This window comes from Oncorhynchus tshawytscha, linkage group LG10 (genome assembly GCF_018296145.1).
Source record: "Oncorhynchus tshawytscha isolate Ot180627B linkage group LG10, Otsh_v2.0, whole genome shotgun sequence".
NCBI lineage: Eukaryota > Metazoa > Chordata > Actinopteri > Salmoniformes > Salmonidae > Oncorhynchus > Oncorhynchus tshawytscha.
In genome coordinates, this window is record NC_056438.1 from 45,801,067 (window position 1) to 45,827,337 (window position 26,271).

Here is a 26,271-nt window from a genome sequence, read left to right on the forward strand (position 1 = left end):
GCTACACATGTGAATGTAAAGTCAGAATATAAAGATACAAATCTGAAGTAATTTTTCACAAATATCTGCCAAATCCACAAAAATATTTAATAATGTTAACTAAGTAGCTACGGCTAGCTCTTGTCCTCTGAAAACATCCCTCAGGCATCATGCCTGTACTGTGATGCGCCACACACACACACACTAACAGTAGCATTCTGCCACAAACAGCACAGGTTGACTGACTAGCCTGCCTGCTTTCCTGACTGACTGACTACCTTGCACACAATTCAAAGGGGTCGGCAGATGTAAATGGGAAACCTGTTCAAATATTCAGACACCCGCCCTGCCTTCTTGATATTAGGGGGGAATAATGGAAAAGGCGGTTAGATCACGTGTTTTTAACCAGGGGCCTCCGAGCCCTCCGCAAGCCGTGGCAGGAAAACCTCATCTCTACTGTCAACACGCTGCTTGTGTTAGGGGATCTGTTTGGCAGAGCTGCAGCAGCAGTAAGTAATTTGTTTTACAGTGGAGAGCATGGTACCGACTCAAATAGACAGTACACGTACACACCACACACACACACACACACACACACACACACACACACACACACACACACACGAGTGTCATGTCTGAGTCAGACAAACAAGTATTAAGAGAGAGTGCTGGATAAGGGTACATCCAATTAGCAGGTAAAAGCAGTGCTTTTCAATAAACACTGATCATTTCCAATAAAGCTACTTATAGCATCAAATGAGAGATATAGCCTATTTCTACATGTAATGAAGTTCTATCACTCAGAACCCAAAGAACTGTCTCTGAATGGGCCCCTGGGGGACAGGAAGTGATTTCCCCTGAGCTGAGACATGGGTCGGTGAGTCAGGAGATGGGCCGTTTGAACAGATAAAACAGGAAGCTACAGAATGATCCTGTCCTACTCACTCACACGCCATGCCAAACCGGAGTCAACCATACATACGCACATATGGATGTGCGAGCACGAACACACACACACTATGGGGTGAGCAGACGTGTATGGCTTGTGTAAGGCGGTGGCTGTGTTGGGTTGTGGTATAGCCTAAAGGAAATGGCTGTTCCCCCTTCTCTCGTGACAGATTTATGATTAAATTGGTCTGGATTATTAGATTAAGTAACTGTCAAGGGAAAATATCCTTTTTAAAAGTTCATATTCTATTAACATCTCTGGGATATGTGGGACGATAGCGTCCCACCTCCCCAACAGCCAGTGAAATTGCAGGGCGCCAAATTCAAAACAACAGAAATCCCATAATTAAAATTCCTCAACATACAAGTTTTTTTACACCATTTTAAAGATAAACTTGTTGTAAATCCAGCCACAGTGTCCGATTTCACAAAGGCTTTACGACGACAGGACACCAACCGATTATGTTAGGTCAGTACCTAGTCACAGAAAAAAACAGCCATTTTCCCAGCCAAAGAGAGGAGTCACAAAAAGCAGAAATAGAGATCAAAATGAATCACTAACCTTTGATGATCTTCCTCAGATGACACACATAGGACTTCATGTTCATGTTCATGTTCATGTTTTGTTCGATAAAGTTCATATTTATATCCAAAAATCTCAGTTTACATTGGCGTGTTACTTTCAGTAATGTTTTGCTTCCAAAACATCTGGTGATTTTGCAGAGAGCCATATCAATTTACAGACATACGCATCATAAATGTTGATGAAAATACAAGTGTAACGCATGGAATTGTAGATAAACTTTTCCTTAATGCAACTGCTGTGTCAGATTTAAAAAAATCTTTACCGAAAAAGCACAACATGCAATAATCTATTTACAGTGCGTAGACAAAACAAGCCATACAGATATCCGCTATGTTGTGGAGTCAACAGAAGTCAGAAATAGCATTATAAATATTCACTTACCTTTGGTGATCTTCATCAGAATGCACTCCCAGGAATCCCAGTTCCACAATAAATGTTTGATTTGTTCGATAAACTCTATCATTTATGTCCAAATACCTTTTTGTTTGCGTCCACATTCATGACGCGCTTTCACTAGGAGTAGACGACAGGAGTAGACGAAAAGTCAAAAAAAGTTCCGTTACAGTTCGTAGCAACATGTCAAACGATGTTTAGAATCAATCTTTAGGATGTTTTTAACATAAATCTTCAATAATATTCCAACCGGACAATTCCTTTATCTTCAGAAATTAAGTGGAACGTAGCTACCTTTCACGTGGGGGCGCGAGACTGAGGCTGTGGCACTCTGCCAGACCATTCCCTCAAAGAGCTCTTATGAGCCCCTCCTTTATAGTAGAACCCTCAAACCAGTTTCTAAATACTGTTGACATCTAGTGGAAGCCGTAGGAAGTGCAACATGACCAATATCCCACTGTGTATTCGATAGGGGCAGAGTTGAAAAACTTCAAACCTCAGATTTGCCACTTCCTGGTTGGATTTTTTTCTCAGGTTTTTGCCTGCCATATGAGTTCTGTTACACTCACAGACATCATTCAAACAGTTTTAGAAACTTCAGAGTGTTTTCTATCCTAGTAATTATATGCATATTCTAGCTTTTATGGCTGAGTAGCAGGCAGCTTAATTTGGGCACACTTTTCATCCAAAATTCCCAATACTGTCCCCTTCCCCAAAGAAGTTAACTCAATAACCAGACATGGGAGCTATGGGTGGGTAACCGGTCACACAGTAATAAGACTTATAACAGGTCTGCTAGCCGAACATCCAGGGTTTAATTTCCTCATAGCAGAAAACTAAAGCAAATATGTTGTCACCCAGGGACCGACCCACAAAACGGAAAGACATGAACATCATTGTATTACATGGTCATCTAAGATGCTACACAGTGTTGAATGAGTCCAAACTACATGTTGTCATCTCAGTGAGATCAATGCTCACATTCCTATTCTACAGCCCCGGCATACACAAATGTCCTCATTGTGGTGTTTGTGCCAGGGTCTGATTTTCCCATTCAAGCCTCTGGTTATTTCAAAATCTTCCACATTCCCCAGCTGTCTTCTCTGGTTGGCATGAGGCCAGAACTCCCACCAGCATTCCAGTTTGGGAATTTCAACTTTGCGGAGAGAAAGGGGAACCCGATTGATCGTTGAGCCCGTAAGCGACACGAGAGAGTCAGGCTAAACGACCGCCACGCTTTCTTCCCTCGCGGCGGGATGTGTAACTGAGCCGACCCATAACCCAGCGGGTGAGTGAGGCTTCTTGGCCGAGTCGCCCTCCTCCTTCACAAGTCAATGGATGTCACTCCTGCCGGTGACCCTCTAAACTAGCCCCGCAGCGTGCCAGCCCAATGTTAAATCACTCTATAAACATCACACAGCAAGAGGGTAGTCATCCTCTCTCGCTCGCTCTCTCACCTCACTCTTTCCTTCACTAACTTTCTTGGCCTCTTCCCTCAGTCTAGCCTCTGACTCAATCTCTAAATCTTCTCTTCAACACTTAACACGGCATAAAAAAAACAAAGGTCGCTTGGTTTAACAAATCTGAGTTACAAAACAAAGATGATATGAAATTACTTTCCAAAAGGCATCTGCTCTAACTGCCTAACTGTTCACCAACAATCTTAAAACAGGTGTAAGACTTTGTAAGGTAAACACTTTTTTCCAATAGGCGTCTGTGGAAAACAGAATGTGTATGGTTGGTAAACACCATTGACTCGGAGGAGATCATTTTATAAAATGGGAGCATTTCTGGGAAAGTATGTTGAGTAGACCTAACAAATCATATCAAAATGTCAAGTGGTGTGTTTTTTTATCTGGAGACTAACTATTTCTGTTGATCACCATCAAAGGAATGGCTGGATACGGTTTGTGACTTTCCACAAATAGTCTGATACTTGAAAAACATTCACTTGCAGTCTGGCAAATCAACCTACGTGAGCACTCTACAACAGAGGCTCTGGTAAGTGGCTCTGTCTAGTCGTTCCCAAGTCATAGGAAAATACAGATCAACCTACACAAGAGTCAAGGGCAGGATTAAAGCAAGACAATGCCAGGCCGGGGAAGAATAGAGATGTGTACCAAGACGGGGGGGGATCGATCTGAATGGGAAAAATTCTTGCAACCAACAGTCTGACGAAAGTGGTGCTCAAGGACAGTCGTATTGAAAAGACTGAATGTCACTAACACGAAATCGAAAAACACCCAAGAAGATTTCTAAATACCTCACTGGAAAAGGTTGTGGCAGAACATAAGCATCTAAACACCTGAAGTATATGGAAGACTATCTCAAAAGGTTTGTACATTCCTGACCGATGTGTAATCGCAGCGATAACACTTTCAACCTCTACGGCCCACACATCCCTCTAACAACGTGGCCAAAAGTATGTGAACACGCCTTCAAACGAGTTGATTCTGCTATTTCAGCCACATGTCTAGGAGCAACAACGGCCCAGCTGCGAAATGGTTGACCCACACAAGCTTACAGAACGGTTCCGCCGAGTGCTGAAGCGTGTAAAAATACTCGGTCCTCGGTTGCAACACTTACCTACACACACACACACAATATAGCTTCCTACCTGTCACCTAGACAACACACAGAGAGATATACTTTTGGCCATGTAGTGTATATGATAACAAATCATCTCTAAAGCACATAGAAATACCATTAGATGCCTAATAGTAGCCCTAGGCACTTCGGAGGCAAGAACATAATGTGCACATACACATAAACACAATGATATAACATACTGTGCATTTCGAGTGGAGGCTGCTGCCCGGAACGGAGCTAATGGTATGGCAGCAAACACCTGGAAACCATGTTTGATGTATTTTGATAGCATTCCACTAAAGTCATTACCACGAGCCCGTTCTCCCCAATTAAGGGGCCACCAACCTCCTGTGGTGCATTCACTCCATAGATGTACAATTGAAGTGATGAAGAGAAGCCACTCAAGTTAAGCTCCTCAATGGGAAGGAGGCGGCCTCAATAAAGCGCCCTGGAGATGTCTAGCCTCTACGGCTTCCTGTTTGCATTTCCGTTTATGTATAGCCGAGGTAGATAAACCTCCGGAACCCACGCTGTTACAGTAAAATTATTTTTACACTGTGCATGTTCTAGTTCACAACCATTGCTTGAGGGGCCGAATGAGTGGGGGAGATCATGGAGAAAAGGCTAAAGGGAGAGAGAGGGAAAGAAGGGCAAGCGAGTTGGACAGTTCACATCTGCAGGCCATACACAGATGATCATAAGGCCCTTCTATGCAAATAAAAACAAACACGCGTCACCCTGCGCCCAGCTACAAGCAGCCAGGCGAGACCTTGGACCAAATTGAAAAGGGTAAGAGCACACCAGAGAGATGGACACAGACTTCCTGTCCAAAAACAACCCCATACCCCCTCCCCAGTAGGGCTACTCTTTAGATGTTCTGAAGGTCTGGAAGGACCCGATACACTGTAGGTGTCCTGTAAGCAATAGGCACTGGGCTTCCAATGGGCTTAGGAAAGCTACTGCCTTTTTGCTTGCACCATTCAGGTTCCTTCCGATCTGCTATCACTGAAGGGGTAGTCGTCAGGACTTGTTTATAGACCAGGCTAGAGCAGGTCACAGGAATGTACTACTAAGTGTAACTAAAGGTCTAAATAGCAGCACCAAGCTACAAACAAACCCAATTAAGGTTGTCTGGAGGTCATTAGTGCTGTGTACATGTTTAACTCAGAGTTTACGAGGTTCACAGTGTCTCATCACAATGTCCCACGGGGGAGGAACTTGAGAAAGAAATATGAAAGGAGGGTGGGGGAGAAGGTTTTTGAAGGGCACTCGCCCTGAGAAAACCAGGTTGGCCAGACAGACCAAGGTTCCAGTTACCAAAAATCCAAAACAACCCAAACTCTATGAGGTACTTCGATGCTTACTCCCTTTGTTAGGAGAAACCTGAAGCATTTGCCAATTTGCTTTTCTTGACATGCACTACGACCTCTGCCCTCTCTGGGGGTCACGTCAGTTTCTCTTCTCCCGGTCGTGCCGGGGTTATCCGGTGTGTGAAACCCGTGCATTCGCACTCCCATGACGGCAAACAGGGAAAACAATGGGAACACTTAACAGCATTCCGACCCAAAGGAGGACTTGCGTGAACTATGTGGCCCCAGGGTGGTTTAGAGGGTGTCTTTAGACAACCCTTGTTCCACCGGCAGTCTGGAGCCGTTTACTTACAGCAAACAGACTACAGCAGACCTACAGCATGGTTCTCAAAACAGTTAAATGAGTACTGTAGCAAATTATCAAAATAATATTCAGAAGCCTCTCCATCAAGATACTCTCAATAACCCAGTCTTCTGTTAAAACCAGGGAATTAAGAGCTAGCCTACATCTGAGGATGTATCAAAAGTTAACAGGCTAAATAACTGATTCTGCTTTGTTTAAAATAATCTGGATTTGACTTCTTGCATATACACAGATACTGCTTGGCTAATGTTCTTAATCCTTGTTTACTGGTAGGTAAATGTTTCTGTATAGTGCCTTGTCCACATTTTGTTGTTACAAAGTGGGATTAAAATTGATTTCATTGACAAAATACTCTGACAAGTGGTAGAACGTTTTAAACATGGTATAATTGTTTAACAAATTTTTTAAATAACAATAAATATTGATTAGATAAGTATTCAACCCCCTGAGTCAATACATGTTAGAATCACCTTTGGCAGCTATTACAGATGTGAGACTTTCTAGGTAAATCAAAGCTTTGCACACCTGGATTGTACAATAGATGCACATTTTTTTTTTTAATCTTCAAGCTCTGTCAAGTTGGCTGTTGAGCATTGCCAGCCATTTTCAAGTCTTGCCATAGATTTTCAAGCCGATTTAAGTCAAAACTGTAACTAGGCCACTCGGGAACATTCAATGTTATCTTAGTAAGCAACTTCAGTGTATAGGTTATTGCCCTGCTGAAAGGTGAATTTGTCTCCCATTGTCTCTAGGAAAACATGATGCATCACTATGCTTAAAAATATGAAGTAGTATTCAGTGATGTGTTGGATTTTCCCCAAACATAATTTTGTATTGAGGACATAAAGTTCCCTTCTTTGCCACATTTATTGAAGTTTTACTTTAGTGCCTTATTGCAAACAGAATGCATGTTTTGGAATATGTTTATTCTGTACAGGTTTACTTCTATTCACTCTGTCAATTGAGTTAGTATGGTGGCTACAGTGTTATCGATCAATCCTCAGTGTTCTCCTATCATAGCCATTAAACTCTAAACTGCTGTAAAGTCACCATTGTCCTCTGAAACCCCTCAGCGGTTTCCTTCCTCTCTGGCAACTGAGGACGCCTGTACTGTATCTTTGTAGTGACTGTGTGCAGTGGTGGGAAAAGTACCCAATTGTCTTACTTGTGTTACAGTACAAATATCTCAATAGAAAACTACTCAAGTAAAAGTCATACAGTAAAATTCTACTTGAGTAAATGTTTTAAAAAATGGTTTTAAATATACTTAAGTATCAAAGAAAAAAAAATGTATTTCTTAAATTAAGCAAAACAGATGGCCCCATTTTCTTGTTTTTACATTTTTATTTACAAATAGCCAGTTGCACACTCCAACACCAGACATCACTTTCAAATTAAGCATGTGTGTTTAGTGAGTCCGCCACATCAGAGGCAGTAGGGATGACCAGGGGTGTTCTCGTGATAAGTTCTTGAATTGGACCATGTTCCTGTCCTGCTAAGCGTTCAAAATGGGTACTTATGGGTGTCAGGGAAAATGTATGGAGTAAAAAGTATTTGTTTATTTAGGAATGTAGTGAAGTAAAAGTTGTCAAAAATATAAAAGAGTAAAGTACAGATACCCTAAAAAACGACTTTAGTACATTCAAGTATTCACACTGACTGGGTGTATTGATACACCATCCAAAGAGTAATTAATAACTTCACCCCATGCTCAAAGGGATATTCTCAATGTCTACTTTTTTTCCACCCATCTACTAATAGGTTTAGATTATATTTGAATCCCCATTAGCGACAGCTAGTCTTACTGATTTCAAACACAACGAAATATACGTTAGACAAAATACCTTACAATTTACAAACATTTAAAACAATATGCAATGTGCATGCATCTTTCAGTTACACATACTTGTCAGTACATATACAAAACTAGGTGGCCTTTGTGAGGTATTGGAAAACCTCCCTGGTCTGTGTGGTTGAATCTGTGCTTGAAATTAACTGCTCGACACAGCCATGCAATCTACATAGACAAACACTTGCAGTAGAATGGCCCATACTGACGAGCTCGGTGACTTTCAACGTGGTTCCGTCATAGGATGCCACCTTTCCAACAAGTCAGTTCGTCAGATTTTGTGCCCTGCTAGAGCTGCCGCAGTCAACAGTAAGTGCTGTTATTGTGAAGAGGAAATGTCTAGGTGTAACAACGGCTCAGCCGCGAAGTGGTAGGCCACACAAGCTCACAGAACGGGAGCACCGAGTGCTGAAGCACATAAAAATTGTCTGTTCTCAGTTGCAACACTACAGAGTTCCAAACTGCTTCTGGAACCAATTTCAGCACAAGAACTGTTCGTCGAGAGCTTCACGAAATGGGATTCCATGGCAGAGCAGCGGAACACAGGCCTAAGATCACCATGTGCAATGCCAAGTGTCGGCTGGAGTAGTGTAAAGCTTGCCACCATTGAACTCAGTGGAAACTCATTCTCTGGAGTGATGAATCACGCTTCACAGTCTGGCAGTCCAACGGGCGAATCTGGGTTTGGCGGATGTCAGGAGAACGCTACCTGCCCGAATGTATAGGTGCCAACTGTAAAGTTTGGTGGATGAGGAATAATGGTTCTGGCTAGGGCCCTTACTTCCAGTGAAGGGAAATCTTAACGCTTTGGTTTTGGGAAGACCCTTTCCTGTTTCAGCATGACAATGCCCCCATGCACAAAGCGAGGTCCATACAGAAATGGTTTGTCGAGATCAGAGTGGAAGAACTTGACTGGCCTGCACAGAGCCCTCACCTCAACCCCATCGGACACCTTTGGGATGATTTAGAACGCCGATTGTGAGCCAGGCCTAATCGCCAAACATCAGTGCCCGACCTCACTTATGCTGGTGGATGAATGGAAGCAAGTCGTTACAGCCTTATTCTAAAATGAACTTACATTTTTTTTAAATCCTCAATCTAAACACAATACCCCATAATGACAAAGTGAAAACTGTTTTTTAGATTGTTTGCAAATGGATTATAAATAAAAAACAGAAATACATTATTTACATAAGTGTTCAAATAAAGGGAAGGATAAAGCTGATATAGTTTTTTTTAACAAGTACTGCATATCTGCTGGTTCCCTTATTGATAATGGTGGTGTCCAGGGCCTTTAATGTAAGCTCTGTTACAGTAAACTATCATATAGGCCCTCACGTGAACCATTTTAACATTGAGCCTGTTTCTTATGCTGAGGTCTATAAAGCACTAAAGGCAATAGACACTAAAAAGTCTGCAGGTCCAGACAACCTGGATACCTACCTCTTAAAGCCAGCAGCTGGTATTATTACTGAACCTGTGGCTCACATTTTCAACTTGAGTCTCTTGACCAATTCCATACCCAGCATTTAGAAATCAGCTTGTGTCCTCCCACTGCTAAAGGGTGGTGATCCCTCAGATGCTAATAACTATAATCCTATCCTGGCCAGTCTATGAAACCCTAGCTAAAAAAACTTTGCAATTGAAAATAACATACAAAGCGGGATTTAGTCTGGCTTTAGTTCGGGGCAAAGCACCACAACTGCAGCTATGGCAGTGGCAAATTACATCAATGCACTTGATTAAAAGCAATCTAATCTGTTTGTTGATTTATCAAGAGGCATTTGATTCAGCTGACCATAAATTGTTGCTTGCTAGACTAAGTAACATTGGTCTCAGTGAAGGGGCAGTAAATTGGTTTAGGAACCATCTTTCTGACAGAACACATCATGTATATTCTGACAATCACAAGTCTATCTTTCCTGAGAATATTAGAGGTGTGCCCCAAGGTTCAATTTTAGCACCTGTGTTGTTATAAATTTGTGTTAAGGATTTGGGAAATGGTCTCAAACTGGTCTTAAATAACAAAATTCATGACCTTTAACAGAGCTCGCACTCAGCCAGAGAAGGTTAGCATTGTCAAATCTGGTGGCTTATCCATTGAAAAAGAGTCATCCGACAAATACCTAGGTATATGGTTGGATGACAAGTTGCCCTCTAAAGTTCATATGGATAATTTTGCACCGAAGCTTAAATTAAAACTGGGTTTTTATCTTCGTAATAAGGCTTGCTTAGTCATTTAGACAGGTTACCTTGGTGTTCTTAGGCACAGGGACAATGGTGGTTTACTTGAAACATGTAGGCATTACAGACTGGGTCAGAGAGAGATTGAAAATGTCAGTGAAGATACTTGCCAGCGCATGCTCCGAATATGCATCCTGGTAATCCGTCTGGCCCTCCGGCCTTGTGAACGTTAACCTGTTTATAGGTCTTACTCATATCGGCTATGGAGAGCGTGATTATACAGTCGCCCGCAACAGCTGGTTCACTCACCCATGGTTCAGTGTTGCTTGCCTTGAAGCAAGCATAAAAAAGGCCTTTAGCCCTTCTGGTAGGCTCGCGTCACTGGGCAGCTCTCAGCTGGGTTTCCCTTTGTAATCCATGATAGTTTTCAAGCCCTGCCACATCTGACGAGCATCAGAGCCATTGTAGAAGGAGTCAATGTTAGTCCTGTATTGAGACTTTGCCTGTTTGATGGTTCCAAGGGCGTAGCGGTATATCTTATAAGCGTCCGGATTAGTGTCCTGCTCCTTGAAAGCGGCAGCTCTAGCCTTTAGCTCAGTGTGGATGTTGCCTGTAATCCATGGCTTCTGGTTGGAATATGTATGCATGTATGGTCACTGCGGGGACAACATCATCGATACACTTATTAATGAAGCCGGTGACTGATATGTTAAACTCCTCAATGCTGTCAAATGAATGCCGAAAGATATTCCAGTCTGTGCTAGCAAAACAGTACTGTAGCTTAGCATCCGCTTCATCGGACCACGTCACTGGTACTTCCTGTTTGAGTTTTTGCTTGTGAACAGGAAGTGGGAGGATAGAGTTAAGGTCCAATTTGCCAAATAAGGGTGGGGAGAGCTTTGTATGAGTCTCTGGGTGTGGAGTAAACGAGATCTAAATCAGCCGACCATAAATTGTTGCTTGCTAGACTAAGTAACATTGGTCTCAGTGAAGGGGCAGTAAATTGGTTTAGGAACCATCTTTCTGACAGAACACATCATGTATATTCTGACAATCACAAGTCTATCTTTCCTGAGAATATTAGAGGTGTGCCCCAAGGTTCAATTTTAGCACCTGTGTTGTTATAAATTTGTGTTAAGGATTTGGGAAATGGTCTCAAACTGGTCTTAAATAACAAAATTCATGACCTTTAACAGAGCTCGCACTCAGCCAGAGAAGGTTAGCATTGTCAAATCTGGTGGCTTATCCATTGAAAAAGAGTCATCCGACAAATACCTAGGTATATGGTTGGATGACAAGTTGCCCTCTAAAGTTCATATGGATAATTTTGCACCGAAGCTTAAATTAAAACTGGGTTTTTATCTTCGTAATAAGGCTTGCTTCCCGCTTACGGCTAGAAAGAAGCTTGTTCAGGCCACGGTGTCTTCTTGTACATGCATGCAGCCTCCTCTGTCTGGACTTTTTTGCAAATGCCAAGTCCCTCACCCACCATTGCACCTTGTACCAAACAGTGGGTTGTACCTCACTTTGAATGCGCAGAAAGCTACATTTCTGTGTTCATCTACAAAGCCCTTCAGGGTAAAATCCCTCTTTACCTCTGTAGTCTGGTCTCTTTCACCACCAGCAGTCACCACACCCGGTCTGCTAGGTGGTTTCTACTTAAAGTCCCCAGAACATTTACAGTATTATGCAAGACTGCCTTGTCGTCTTGTGCACCAGAGGCATGGAATAGTCTACAATCCAAGCTACATCAAGATATGTTAGTGCCACTGAATGAATTAAACATTTTGATGGGAGACTATGTTACAAAGGAGTGTAAATGCTTTTTAATTTTATTTAGGCTGGATCATGTTGTTGAATTGTATTGTTGTATGTTTGAATTCTGTCATTTATTGATTGGTGCTGCCTTCTTGGCCAGGCTTCCCTTGATAGACCCAATGTGCTTTTCCACACACACACACACACACACACACACACACACACACACACACACACACACACACACACACACACACACACACACACACACACACACACACACACACACACACACACACACACACACACACACGAAAGTTTGGGGTCACTTAGAAATGACCTTGTTTTTTTAAAAGAAAAGCACATTTTTGTCCATTAAAACTACATCAAATGTATCAGAAATACTGTGTAGACATTGTTAATGTTGTAAATTACTATTGTACCTGGAAATGGCAGATTTTTAATGGAATATCTACATAGGCGTTCAGAGGCCCATTATCAGCAAACTTCACTACTGTGTTCCAATGGCACGTTGTGTTAGCTAATCCAAGTTTATCATTTTAAAAGGCTAATTGATCATTAGAAAACCTTTTTGCAATTATGTTAGCACACCTGAAAACTGTTGTGCTAATTAAAGAAGCAATTACAACTGGCCTTCTTAAGACTAGTTGAGTATCTGGAGCATCAGCATTTGTGAGTTCGATTTACAGGCTCAAAATGGCCAGAAACAAAGACCTTTCTTCTGAAACTCGTTAGTCTATTCTTGTTCTGAGAAATGAGGGCGATTCCATTCGAGAAACTGAAGATCTCGTACAGTGTACTGCTCTCTTCACAGAACAGCGCAAACTGGCTCTAAACAGAATAGGAAGAGTGGGAGGCCACGGGGCACAACTGAGCAAGAGGACAAATACATTAGAGTGTCTAGTTTGAGAAACAGATGCCTCACAAGTCCTCAACTGGCAGCTTCATTAAATAGTACCTGCAAAACACCAGTCTAAACGTCAACAGTGAAGAGGCGACTCCGGGATGCTGGCCTTCTATGCAGAGTTCCTCTGTCCAGTGTCTGTTCTTTTGCCCATCTAAATCTTTTATTTTTATTGGCCAGTCTGAGATATGGATTTTTCTTTGCAACTCAGTTGGCTTCTAAACAGCTTTTACCCCCAAGCCACAATACTCCTGAACTCATCAAATGGCTACCTAGACTATTTGCAGTGTCCCCCCACTCTTTACACCACTGCTTCTCTCTGTTGTCATCTATGCATAGTCACTTTAATAACTCTACCTACATGTACATACTACCTCAACTAACCGGTGCCCCCACACATTGACTCTGTATCGGTACCCCCTGTATATAGTCTCGCTATTGTTATTTTACTGCTGCCCTTTAATTACTTGTTTCTTTTATCTCTTATTCTTTTCCATATTTTTTGGAAACTGCATTTTTGGTTAGGGGCTCGTAAGCAAGCAATTCACTGTCAAGGTCTACTACACCTGTTGTATTCGGCGCATGTGACTAATACAATTTGATTATTTATGTAATTTCCGTTATTTTGCTTTTTTTTATACATTTGCAAAAATGTCTAAAAAAAACATTTTGCTTTGTCAAGATGGAGTATTGTGTGTAGATTGATGAGGGGAAAAAACAACTTAATACATTTTAGAATAAGGCTGTAACATAACAAAATGTGGAAAAAGTCAAGGGGTCTGAATACTTTCCGAATGCACTGTACATATGAAGTGGTTAAAACGGTATGTAAACATTAAAGTCACCGGTGTTGTATGGCTATGCACATAGGGCAGCAGCCTCTAAGGTGTATGGCAGAGTAACCGGATGGAGGCCGGCTAGTGATGACTATTTAACAGTCTGATGGCCTTGAGATAGAAACTGAAAAACAGCTTCTCTGTGCCAGCTTTGATGCACCTGCACTGACCTCACCTTCTGGATGATAGAGGCATGAACAGGCCGTGGTTCGCGTGGCTGAGGTCTTTGATGATCTTCTTGACCTTCCTGTGACACCGGGTGCTGTAGGTTTCCGGGAGGGCAGGCAGTGTCACCCTGGTGATGAGTTGGGCAGACCGCACAACCCCGAGATTGCAGACGGTGCAGTTGCCGTACCAGGTGATACAGCCTGACAGGATGTGCGCAGCGGTGCATCGGTAAAAGTTTGTGAGGGTCTTAGGGGCCAAGCCACATTTCTTCAGCTTCCTGACGTTGAAGAGGTGCTGTTGTGCCGCCTTCACCACACCGTCTGTGTGGGTGGACCATTTCATATGGTCAGTAATGTGTATGGCGAGGAAATTTAAGCTTTTCACCTTCTCCACTATGGATGTGGGCGTGCTCCCTCTGCAGTCTCCTGAAGTGCACAATCAGCTCCTCCGATTTGTTGACGTTGAAGGAGAGGTTATTTTCCTGGCACCACTCTGCCAGGGCCTCACTTCCTCACTACCCTTACCACCATCAAAAAAAGTCCAGGATCCAGATGCAGAGGTAGGTGTTCAGTCCCAGGGTCTTTACCTTAGTGAAAAGCTTGGAGGGCTCAACGGTGAGCTGTAGTCAATGAACAGCATTATCACGTAGGTGTTCCTTTTGTCCAGGTGGGAAAGGGCAATGTAGAGTGCAAGAGAGATTGCGTCATCTGTGGATCTGTTGGTGCGTTATGCAAATTGGAGTGGGGCCAGGGTTTCTGGGATGATGGTGTTGATGTGAGCCATGACCAGCCTTTTCAAAGCATGGTTACAAATGTTACCACGGGGGCGGTAGTCATTTAGACAGGTTACCTTGGTGTTCTTAGGCACAGGGACAATGGTGGTTTACTTGAAACATGTAGGCATTACAGACTGGGTCAGAGAGAGATTGAAAATGTCAGTGAAGATACTTGCCAGCGCATGCTCCGAATATGCATCCTGGTAATCCGTCTGGCCCTCCGGCCTTGTGAACGTTAACCTGTTTATAGGTCTTACTCATATCGGCTATGGAGAGCGTGATTATACAGTCGCCCGCAACAGCTGGTTCACTCACCCATGGTTCAGTGTTGCTTGCCTTGAAGCAAGCATAAAAAGGCCTTTAGCCCTTCTGGTAGGCTCGCGTCACTGGGCAGCTCTCAGCTGGGTTTCCCTTTGTAATCCATGATAGTTTTCAAGCCCTGCCACATCTGACGAGCATCAGAGCCATTGTAGAAGGAGTCAATGTTAGTCCTGTATTGAGACTTTGCCTGTTTGATGGTTCCAAGGGCGTAGCGGTATATCTTATAAGCGTCCGGATTAGTGTCCTGCTCCTTGAAAGCGGCAGCTCTAGCCTTTAGCTCAGTGTGGATGTTGCCTGTAATCCATGGCTTCTGGTTGGAATATGTATGCATGTATGGTCACTGCGGGGACAACATCATCGATACACTTATTAATGAAGCCGGTGACTGATATGTTAAACTCCTCAATGCTGTCAAATGAATGCCGAAAGATATTCCAGTCTGTGCTAGCAAAACAGTACTGTAGCTTAGCATCCGCTTCATCGGACCACGTCACTGGTACTTCCTGTTTGAGTTTTTGCTTGTGAACAGGAAGTGGGAGGATAGAGTTAAGGTCCAATTTGCCAAATAAGGGTGGGGAGAGCTTTGTATGAGTCTCTGGGTGTGGAGTAAACGAGATCTAAAGTTTTTATCCCTCTAGATGCACAGGTGACATGCTGGTAGAAAGAGGTAAAAATGGATTTCAGTTTTCTTGCATTAAAATCACCTGCCACTAGGAGCACCACATCTGGATGAGTATTTTCTTGTTTGCTTATGGCCCTATACAGATTGTTGAATGCGGTCTTAGTGCCAGTATTGGCTTGTGGTGGTAAATAGACAGCTACACAAAAAATTGATGAACTCTTGGTAAATAGTATGGTCTACAGCTTATCATGAGGTATTTTAACACTTCCTTAATATCAGAGATTGCAGAACAGCTGTTGTTAATGAAGGAGACACAAGCCATCACAACTGATCTTACTGGACTTTGCCGTTCTGTCCCGCCGATGCATAGAAAAACCAGATAGCTTTATATTATCCATGTCCTTGTTCAGCCATGACTCCGAGAAGCATAGTCTATATCCCGTTGATAGAATAGTCTTGAGCAGAGCTCGTCCAATTTATTCTCTAACGACTGCACATTCGCCAATAGAACAGAGGGTAGAGGCAATTTATTTATTCGCTGCCGTAGTCTCATCAGGGTGTCCGTGCGCCAGCCTATATAGTGCAGTCTTCTCTTTCTACAAATGTCATGGATCAACACCAGGTCCAGGATACTGAATGTCTTTCGCCTCCAACTCAGTGAAGTAGAAGTCCTCGTCCAAATCGAGGTTAGTGTTAGCCATTCTGATGTTCCAGAAGCTCTTTTCAGTCATATAAACGATGGTGGAAACATTGTGTACAAAGAAAGTTAAGTTCAGCTTTCAAAAAATACCAAAAATAGTACAATTGGTCTGGAGCCCATAAAACGGCCGTCATTACACTTTTATTATGTAATTTCCAACTCCCTCTGGGCAAGAAATGTTGGTAAACTCTCCAAACTTTAAAAAACATTGGTCAGGTGTCAGTCACTCATCAAAACACTTCTGCCAGGAGAGAGGGGGGAAAAAGGGACAGCCATGACAGCACAGGTGAGAGTCACTTTCAGAAGCACTATTACGAAAGCGCACCTCCCACCCACATAAAAGAAGCCATGAGAAAGATTCCCTTTCAAACCTGGTGAGAGAGGCATCCTGAAAGGGCCTTGCATTCCTTCCACCTGTGAGCGCCCTCACCACACAAAGGAGCCCCCGCCAGACCAAAGACATCAAAGCTCCCACAGAGCAACTGTTCAAAGCTACATACAAATCTCCCTGTGGGCCAGACAAAAAGGAGAGAGTGCACAGGGGTTGGCTATGTGTAGGGATTAGTGTAACAGGAGTCAGAAAACATGCATTTTCTGAAGCTTGTTTTCTTTGTACAGTTACTCATGGCTTTACCGGTGTACAACTGGCCTACTGGTATTAACAAGGTGAAAATGTGAGGGGTTAAAAACATGACAGCACAAAGGGGCTTGCTAGCCGCGGTCGCTAAAAACATACAAAATGTGTTATGTTTCCACTGCAATAGTTTAGGTCCCTTATGATGCAGTTACTCCGGTAGCAATGAAGTGACGATAATATTCAATCAACAGGATTACTTGTCTTTTGATGAGGGTTCCCAAAATGACTAAACAGCAGATTAGTTTCCAGTCAACAGTTATCTGACTGACTACCTTGTTACCAGGGTTACAGGTTGTTTACTGAGAGAATTAATCATGCTCGGAGACCGGACCGCATCTCATCATTCAGTTCCCCCATATCATGCGTAGAGAAATATCTACACTAAATCTAGGGTAATTGAATTTATGTGAATACCTGATTGGTTGAACACCTAAATGACGTTCCTTTTTATTTATCTGCCAAAGAATAAACACGTCCAAAGAGAAACGGTTTGCCGCAACAGACGGAATGTATGCGTTCGATGCTAATCTAGGTCTAGGAGCGAACAGAGCTTCTTGGATGATCTTTCAGAAACAATGATGGGCCCCATTTGTCAAGCAACAAACACTTAAAAAGACACTAAACATAAGAGCGGCGCAATGACTGGAAGTCTATGGGTAACGCTAGTTAGTACTGGCTCGTTAAAACTACCTGTAACCTCACCCAAAATATCCCTTTAACTACTGTAATGCCTCTCTTTGTGCTCAGTGGCAGTACACACAGTTGAAGTCGGAGGTTTACATACACCGTAGCCAAATACACTTACTCAGTTTTTACAATTCCTAATATTTTTAGGGTCAGTTAGCATCACCGCTGATTTTAAGAATGTGAAATGTCAGAATAGTAGAGTGAATGATTTATTTCAGCTTTTATTTCTTTAATCACATTCCCAGTGGGTGAGAAGTTTACATACACTCAATTAGTAGTTGTTAAAATGTTTAACTTGGGTCAAACGTGTCTGGTAGCCTTCCACAATAAGTTGGGTGAATTTTGGCCCATTCCTCCTGATAGAGCTGGTGTAACTCAGTCAGGTTGGTAGGCCTCCTTGCTCGCACACGCTTTTTCAGTTCTGACCAAATGTTCTATAGGATTGAGGTCAGGGCTTTGTGATGGCCACTCCAATACCTTGACTTTGTTGTCCTTAAGCCATTTTGCCACAACTTTGGAAGTATGCTTGGGGTCATTGTCCATTTGGAAGACCCATCTATTTTGTGAAGTGCACCAGTCCCTCCTGCAGCAAAGCAACCCCACAACATGATGCTGCCACCTCCGTGCTTCACGGTTGGGATGGTGTTCTTCGGCTTGCAAGCCTCCCTCTTTTTCCTCCAAACATAACGATGGTCATTATGGCCAAACAGTTGTATTTGTATTTCATCAGACCAGAGGACATTTCTTCAAAAAGTGCGATCTTTGTCCCCATGTGCAGTTGCAAACCGTAGTGTGAGTTTTTTATGCCGGTTTTGGAGCAGTGGCTTCTTCCTTTCTGAGCAGCCTTTCAGGTTATGTCAATATAGGACTTGTTTTACTGTGGATATAGATACTTTTGTACCTGTTTCCTCCAGCTTCTTCACAAGGTCCTTTGCTGTTGTTCTGGGATTCATCTCTAGGAGACAGAACACGTCTCCTTCCTGAGCGGTATGACGGCTGCGTGATCCCATAGTGTTTATACTTGCGTACTATTGTTTGTACAGACGAACGTGGTACCTTTAGGCATTTGGAAATTGCTCCCAAGGATGATCCAAACTTGTGTAGGTCTACAATTTATTTTCCCATGATGTCAAGCAAAGAGGCACTGAGGTTGAAGGTAGGCCTTGAAATACATCCACAGGTACACCTTCAATAGACTAATTGACATCATTTGAGTCAATCAGAAGCTTCTAAAGCCATGACATCATTTTCTGGAATTTTCCAAGCTGTTTAACTTAGTGTATGTAAACTTCTAACCCAATGGAATTGTGATACAGTGAATTATATTGAAATAATCTGTCTTTAAACAATTGTAGTAAAAATTACTTGTGGCATGCACAAAGTAGATGTCCTAACCAACTTTCCAAAACTATAGTTTGCGAACAAGAAATTTGTGGAGTGGTTGAAAAACAAGTTTTAATGACTCCAACCTAAATCTATGTAAACTTCCAACTTCAACTGTACATCACAATGTTTAAATATTTGTTATCTAGGAAAGTCAGTTAAGAACAAAATCTTATTTACAATGAAAGTGGAATTAATTTTTTTTAAAATTCCAAAACATGCATCCTGTCAGGCAAAGCAATTAACTTTTTGTCCTGAATACAAAGTGTTATGTTTGGGGCAAATCCAATACAACACATTACTGAGTACTACACTACATATTTTCAAGCATAGTAGGGAGTTTTTCAGGATAAAAAAGAAACGGAATGGCGCTAAACACAAGCAAAATCCTAGAGGAAAACCTGGTTCAGTCTGCTTTCCACCAGACACTAGGAGATGAATTCACCTTTCAGCAAGACAATAACCTAAAAAAAAGGCCAAATCTACATTGGAGTTGCTTACCAAGAAGACAGTGAATGTTCTGGAGTGGTAGAGATTCAGTTTGGACTTTAATCTACTTGAAAATCTATAGCAATACCTGAAAATGGTTGCCTAGCAATGATCAACAACCAATGACAGAGCTTGAATTTTGAAAATAATACATGGGTAAATGTTGCACAATCCAGTTGTGGAAAGCTCTTAGAACTCACCCAGAAAGACCCACAGCTGTAATCGGTACCAAATGTGCTTCTACCAAGTATTAACTCAGGGGTGTGAACACTTCTGTATTTAACTTTCAATACATTTTCAAAAATGTCTAAAAACCTATTTTCGCTGTCATTATGGGGTAGTGTGTGTATATCAATGAGAAAAAAATGAACGTAATCAATTTAGTTTGTGAGTTACAATGAGCTGCATGAGGCAAGTTCGACCCAAAATAGTGAGTTGGTGTGACTGAGTTAAGTGTGTGTGCGTGCATGCATCCCAACTACAGTGCCTTCATGGAAGACCGAGGACTTTTGACCAGTGATTTATTTAATGAGAGAAAGTATTCCTTCCACTGCAGATCTAAGGCTGATCTGTGAGGAGCTAGAGCTCAGATAAATGTTTTCCATGTCCGCCATTTCCACTGTCCCCACTACTTACCAGCTGACAGTCCAGACAAATCTGCTCAATTCAAAAGGCCCCATCGAACAGCCAACTCTTTTACTCTTTCCCTTATTCTTACGGCCCTCTCCCTTACCCTAGTTTTACCACCTCTCTCACTCTCCCTCCTCCTAACCCCTCTTATCTCTCCAGAGTCTTGTATTTTGACAAATGTCACCTAGTAAAAATTCCTGCTTGCCACTGGTCCCTGAAAGTCACACAGCTGCGCTGGATAGGAAGCGGATTCCCCAAACGCTGGATTGCCAGATTTACCAGAAGAATCCCTTCAGAAAATTAGCAGCCCCCTATAGGGAGAAACTCAACACGGCCAAACTTGAATGCTCAACCGGCAAGTTCAACAGCAGACAATTTTTTTCTCTGTCTGGAGAGACTGTGAATATCCTTGAATTTAGCATACCCTACCCTGACTGTGGTAGAGTAACTGCAGACTGACGAGAGTGCTTGTGCAAGCTCTTTCAGTGATACAGGATTGTCTGCCGTCCTCCCTGGCAGAGATAAGGAAAAGCTCATTCAGTCAGCCAGACCCTCGGATTAAGAGGCCAATTCGCAGGCTGTCACTCAAGCATGGCAGTAAGTGGCTCGTCAAAAGAAAGGACAAAGGTCCTTAAATGGGAAAATCGTGTTTTATTTCTCACCAGGGCAGAATGAAAAGTGGAGAGAACATTTGCTCAGATTGGTTTCTCAATCAAGCACAATTTAAACCCTATTTTTCGTAATCATGAGGAAATGGGAAAGTATTGTGAGAACCCATAATATCCACATCTAGTAAATGTCACAAGACGAGCAAATGACTGCAACAGAAGATGCCGTATAGTGTCTATGACCATAATGGCTTTTCTAAAACACCACTAGTCACGTGGTGCCACAGAAAGCACTCAAACTATCAAAAACATCCAGTGAGATTCACGTTTATGTGGTCGCCTTAATGTTATGACAGATGGAGAAGCAATGGAAGAGACCTAGAAAGATGGTGGGACTGGACATTTTGCAGAAGAATGCATACTCTTTCAGGGCAGCTGAAGTGCACCCAACCACTAACAAACATGACCAACTAACTTTTTCTTAGTGGTCCAAATGTATATTAAAAAAAAGTAACAGTCAGCCTTGAGGTATGCCTCACCAGTTTCTCTTTGAAGACCATTTGTCTGAGCCACTTGAAGTCCAGCGGTTTGAAGGCGGAGAAGACGAATAGTGAGTCCTTTTCGTAGCGCTCAGGCTTCTGAATGGCCCCCTCAGGGTAGGTGATGCGCATGGTGGTCTTGGTGCCCACGTCCTTGCCGAAACCAGTCACAGGAGCCTCGTTCAACCTGCGGTTAGAGAAGAAATGCTATGGGGTGAATACATTGTGTGTTGACATCACAACAATCTGCGGCTGGCACCCAGGCTACCAAACTAACCCCAAGTCCATTAAAGTCTAACCAGTGTCAGAGTTCAAAAGGAGGAACTGACATTCAGCAGAACTATCATCTTTACCCTCTTAACTGGCATCATGTTGCCCTTCCATTGGAAGTAGACTCACCTCACCACAATGTCGTAATCATCTATGCGCGAGCCCAAAGACTTGTTGGCCAGGATACCACCATTGCCCACAATAATGCATCTTTTACAACCAAGACTGGAAGAGAAGAACATCTGAGGGGTTAAAAACTGTGTGTGCAAGCAAGTGCGCTACTTAATTCCCATGGCAATTACCTGTCAAGGACTTCACCCAAGCCATAGTTCTTTGTTGCAGTTAGAATACTGTCTATGATTCTTTCTGCAAAATTAAACGGGAGAGAAAAAGACAGTTTAGACATCAACTACAGTTCATTGTTGTTGCTAGGTCACAGACAAAACCCCTCATGAAAAGGATTAATAGCTCCTCTTTAATAACAAACTGTCGAGGACTTCAACGCCCAGAAAACAATGTAGCAAGCTAGGTGGTCCTTGGGAGAAGGTCTGGAGGAGAAAATGTTCCTAACCGTTTATTAAAATTACAGATAAGGATAGGCCACGGGCCCGGGGACAGTAACATTGGAAAACCATCAGCCCTTTCAGGAAGGATGAATCTGGGTGAAACGCTGCCCATAAAACCACTCAGTGAGGAATGCCGTTTTCAAACAAGCACATTCTCCCGGTTGAAGTGTGCTGTGCTAGGGCTCTCTCAGTGTGGACGCGGAGCTGGGTCTGGTGGTGTGAGATACGGGGATGTTTAGCCATAGCGTGCATTCCTGCCATGTTCCAGAGGGTATTCTGGCGGAGTCATGACTCTGGTGTTTAAGACACATTCGTCTTCGCTCCCCCACCCCCACACAGCCCACTAGCACCTCTTGACTCTTTCCTCCTCATATTAGTCATAGGTCTACCATAGATCGGGAGATTTATATCTAGGTTGTGTGTCCAATTTATCCAACAAGGTAATATCCAAATGAATCACTCGCTTGTATAATCACATTTCAGTTGCGTGCTGGATCCATTTGTTAAACAACTGATATGAAATGTCATTAGGCTCAACCACAACCCCATGTAGGCGTCTCATTTGCTTCTTGCAAGAGTAATGTAAGTAGGCCTACAGCTTTATCCCCTCTAACGAGCCTCGTGATTAAACAGCACAAAATGAGCAGTGGCCCATTGTTTGGACGCGGCGTCGAAGTCTGGCATCAAGCATCACCCCGGTCAGCATAAACAGAGGACCAGACCACACCCGACTCAATAGGGTGAAATCAACCCCCCCCCCCAAAAAAAAATTGGGACAGGTTTCTCGTAGAGAGACCTTGCGCTAATTGTTATGAGCACCCAGGATAAACACTTCAGCCAAGTATGTCTAGGCGGCAGCTCAGATAAATGGCCGTCGTCTTGAAGTACACTTTTCTGGCGAGGAAAATCTTCAGCTGAAATGTGGAGGAGGGGTTGGAGGTGTCACTGAACATGATCTCAACGTTCTGCTACAGCGTGCTGCTTACACAAGGTAAAGGGAGACAAGTGAGACTGGTCAGTCGAACATGAAGAAATACATGCAAACATACAATGCTTATTGAATCATTAGGGATTTCCAAAGAGCATAACTGCACCCAGGCCAGACATATCTAAACTTTATAATATAGCTACAGTGGGGCAAAAAAGTATTTAGTCAGCCACCAATTGTGCAAGTTCTCCCACTTAAAAAGATGAGGCCTGTAATTTTCATCATAGGTACACTTCAACTATGAAAATCCAGAAAAAAATCCAGAAAATCACATTGTAGGATTTTTTATTAATTTATTTGCAAATTATGGTGGAAAATAAGTATTTGGTCACCTACAAAGAAGCAAGATTTCTGGCTCTCACAGACCTGTAACTTCTTCTTTAAGAGGCTCCTCTGTCCTCCACTCATTACCTGTATTAAATGGCACCTGTTTGAACTTGTTATCAGTATAAAAGACACCTGTCCACAACCTCAAACAGTCACACTCCAAACTCCACTATGGCCAAGACCAAAGAGCTGTCAAAGGACACCAGAAACAAAATTGTAGACCTGCACCAGGCTGGGAAGACTGCTTGGTTTGAAGAAATCAACTGTGGGAGCAATTATTAGGAAATGGAAGACATACAAGACCACTGATAATCTCCCTCGATCTGGGGCTCCACGCAAGATCTCACCCCGTGGGGTCAAAATGATCACAAGAACGGTGAGCAAAAATCCCTGAATGACCTGCAGAGAGCTGGGACCAAAGTAACAAAGCCTACCATCAGTAACACACTACGCCGCCAGGGACTCAAATCCTGCAGTGCCAGACGAGTCCCCCTGCTTAAGTCAGTACATGTCCAGGCCCGTCTGAAGTTTGCTAGAGAGCATGTGGATGATCCAGAAGAAGATTGGGAGAATGTCAGATGAAACCAAAATAACTTTTTGGTAAAAACTCAACTCAACGTGTTTGGAGGACAAAGAATGCTGAGTTGCATCCAAAGAACACCATACCTACTGTGAAGCATCGGGGTGGAAACATCATGCTTTGGGGCTGTTTTTCGCTGCCCGGGCAACGAAAGAGTGGCTTCGTAAGCAGCATTTCAAGGTCCTGGAGTGGCCTAGCCAGTCTCCAGATCTCAACCCCATAGAAAATCTATGGAGGGAGTTGAAAGTCCATGTTGCCCAGCAACAGCCCCAAAACATCACTGCTCTAGAGGAGATCTGCAAGGAGGAATGGTCCAAAATACCAGCAGTGTGTGAAACAGTGTGTGAAAACCTTGTGAAGACTTACAGAAAACATTTGACCTCTGCCATTGCCAACAAAGGGTATATAACAAAGTATTGAGATAAAGTTTTGTTATTGACCAAATACTTATTTTCCACCATAATTTGCAAATAAATTCATAAAAAATCCTACAATGTGATTTTCTGGATTTTTTTTTCTAATTTTGTCTGTCATAGTTGGTGTACCTATGATGAAAATTACAGGCCTCTCATCTTTTTAAGTGGGAGAACATGCACAATTGGTGGCTGACTAAATACTTTTTTGCCCCACTGTATCTATTCTAGGTGTCTTTTAAAGAGAACATTATGGTCTGCTCAGTTGGTCTAGGCCAGTGGTTCCCAAATTTATACTCCCGTACCCCTTCAAACATTCAACCTCCAGCTGCGTACCCCCTCTAGCACCAGGGTCAGCGCACTCTCAAATGTTGTTTTTTGCCACCATTGTACGCCTGCCACACGCACACACACTATCCGAAACATTTATTAAACAATAGAATGAGTGGGAGTTTGTCACAACCCGGCTCATGGGAAGAGACAAAGAGCTCTTACAGGACCAGGGCACAAATAAAAAATATCAATAATTTTGCTCTTTAGTTCATCATCTTACATATAAAACCTTATTTGTTCATCGAAAATGTTGAGTAACTTACGACAGGGTAATGAGAAGGGTGTGCTTGAAAGGATGCACATACACTACCGGTCAAAAGTTTTAGAACACCTACTCATTCAATGGTCTCTCTTTATTTTTACTTCTACATTGTAGAATAATAGTGAAGACATCAAAACAATGAAATAACACATATGGTATCTTGTAGTAAGCAAGAAAGTGTTAAACAAATCAAAATATATGTTGTATTTGAGATTTTTAAAAGCTTTACCCTTTGCCTTGACAGCGTTGCACACGCTTGGCATTCTCTCAACCAGCTTCATCTGGAATGCTTTTCCAACAGTCTTGAAGGAGTTCACACATATACTGAGCACTTGCTGGCTGCTTTTCCCTCACTCTGCGGTCCGACTCATACCAAACCATCTCAATTTGGTTGAGGTCGGGGATTATGGAGGCCAGGCCATCTGATGCAGCACTCCATCCCTCTACTTGATAAAATAGCTCTTACACAGCCTGGAGGTGTGTTGGGTCATTGTCCAAATGATAGTCCCACTAAGCACAAACCAGATGGGATGGCGTATCGCTGCAGAAGGCTGTGATAGCCATGCTGGTTAAGTGTGACTTGAATTCTAAATAAATCACAGACAGTGTCACCAGCAAAGCAGTCCCACTAAGCGCAAACCAGATGGGATGGCGTATCGCTGCAGAATGCTGTGGTAGCCATGCTGGTTAAGTGTGTCTTGAATACTAAATAAATCACAGACAGTGTCACCAGCAAAGCACCCCCACACCATAGCACCTCCTCCTCCTCCATGCTTTACAGTGGAAAATAAACATGCAGAGATCATCCGTTCACCCACACCACGTCTCACAAAAATCTCCATTTGGACTCCAGACCAAAGGACGCATTTCCACCGGTCTAAGGTCCATTGCTCGTTTTTCTTGACTCAAGCAATTCTCTTCCTCTTATTGGTGTCCTTTAGTAGTGGTTTCGTTGCAGCAATTCGATCACAAAGGCCTGATTCACACAGTCTCCTCTGAACTATTGATGCTGAGACGTGTCTGTTACTTGAAATCTGAAGCATTTATTTGGGCTGCAATTTCTGCACTTGGTAACTCTAATGAACTTATCCTCTGCAGCAACAGGTAACTCTGGGTCTTCCATTCCTGTGGCGGTCCTCATGAGAGCCAGTTTCATCATAGCGCTTGATGGTTTTTGCGACAGCACTTGAAGAAACTTTCAAAGTTTTTGACCTTTTCCGCAATGACTGACCTTCATGTATTAAAGTAATGA

At 42.8% G+C, this 26,271-nt stretch overlaps 1 protein-coding gene across 4 annotated transcripts in view; it reads right to left on the reverse strand.

Moving 5' to 3' along the window:
• Nucleotides 1–26,271, reverse strand: part of LOC112260287 (CMP-N-acetylneuraminate-beta-1,4-galactoside alpha-2,3-sialyltransferase) — an 87,648-nt gene that overhangs the window by 13,244 nt on the left and 48,133 nt on the right. For all 4 annotated transcript variants that reach the window (XM_024435279.2, XM_024435276.2, XM_024435277.2 and 1 more), the window contains 3 exons: nucleotides 21,853–21,916; nucleotides 21,680–21,775; nucleotides 21,281–21,467 (listed from right to left, as the gene is read on the reverse strand). In XM_024435279.2, coding sequence (XP_024291047.1) covers nucleotides 21,281–21,467; nucleotides 21,680–21,775; nucleotides 21,853–21,916 — 347 coding nt within the window. The remainder of the gene's footprint in view (nucleotides 1–21,280; nucleotides 21,468–21,679; nucleotides 21,776–21,852; nucleotides 21,917–26,271) is intronic.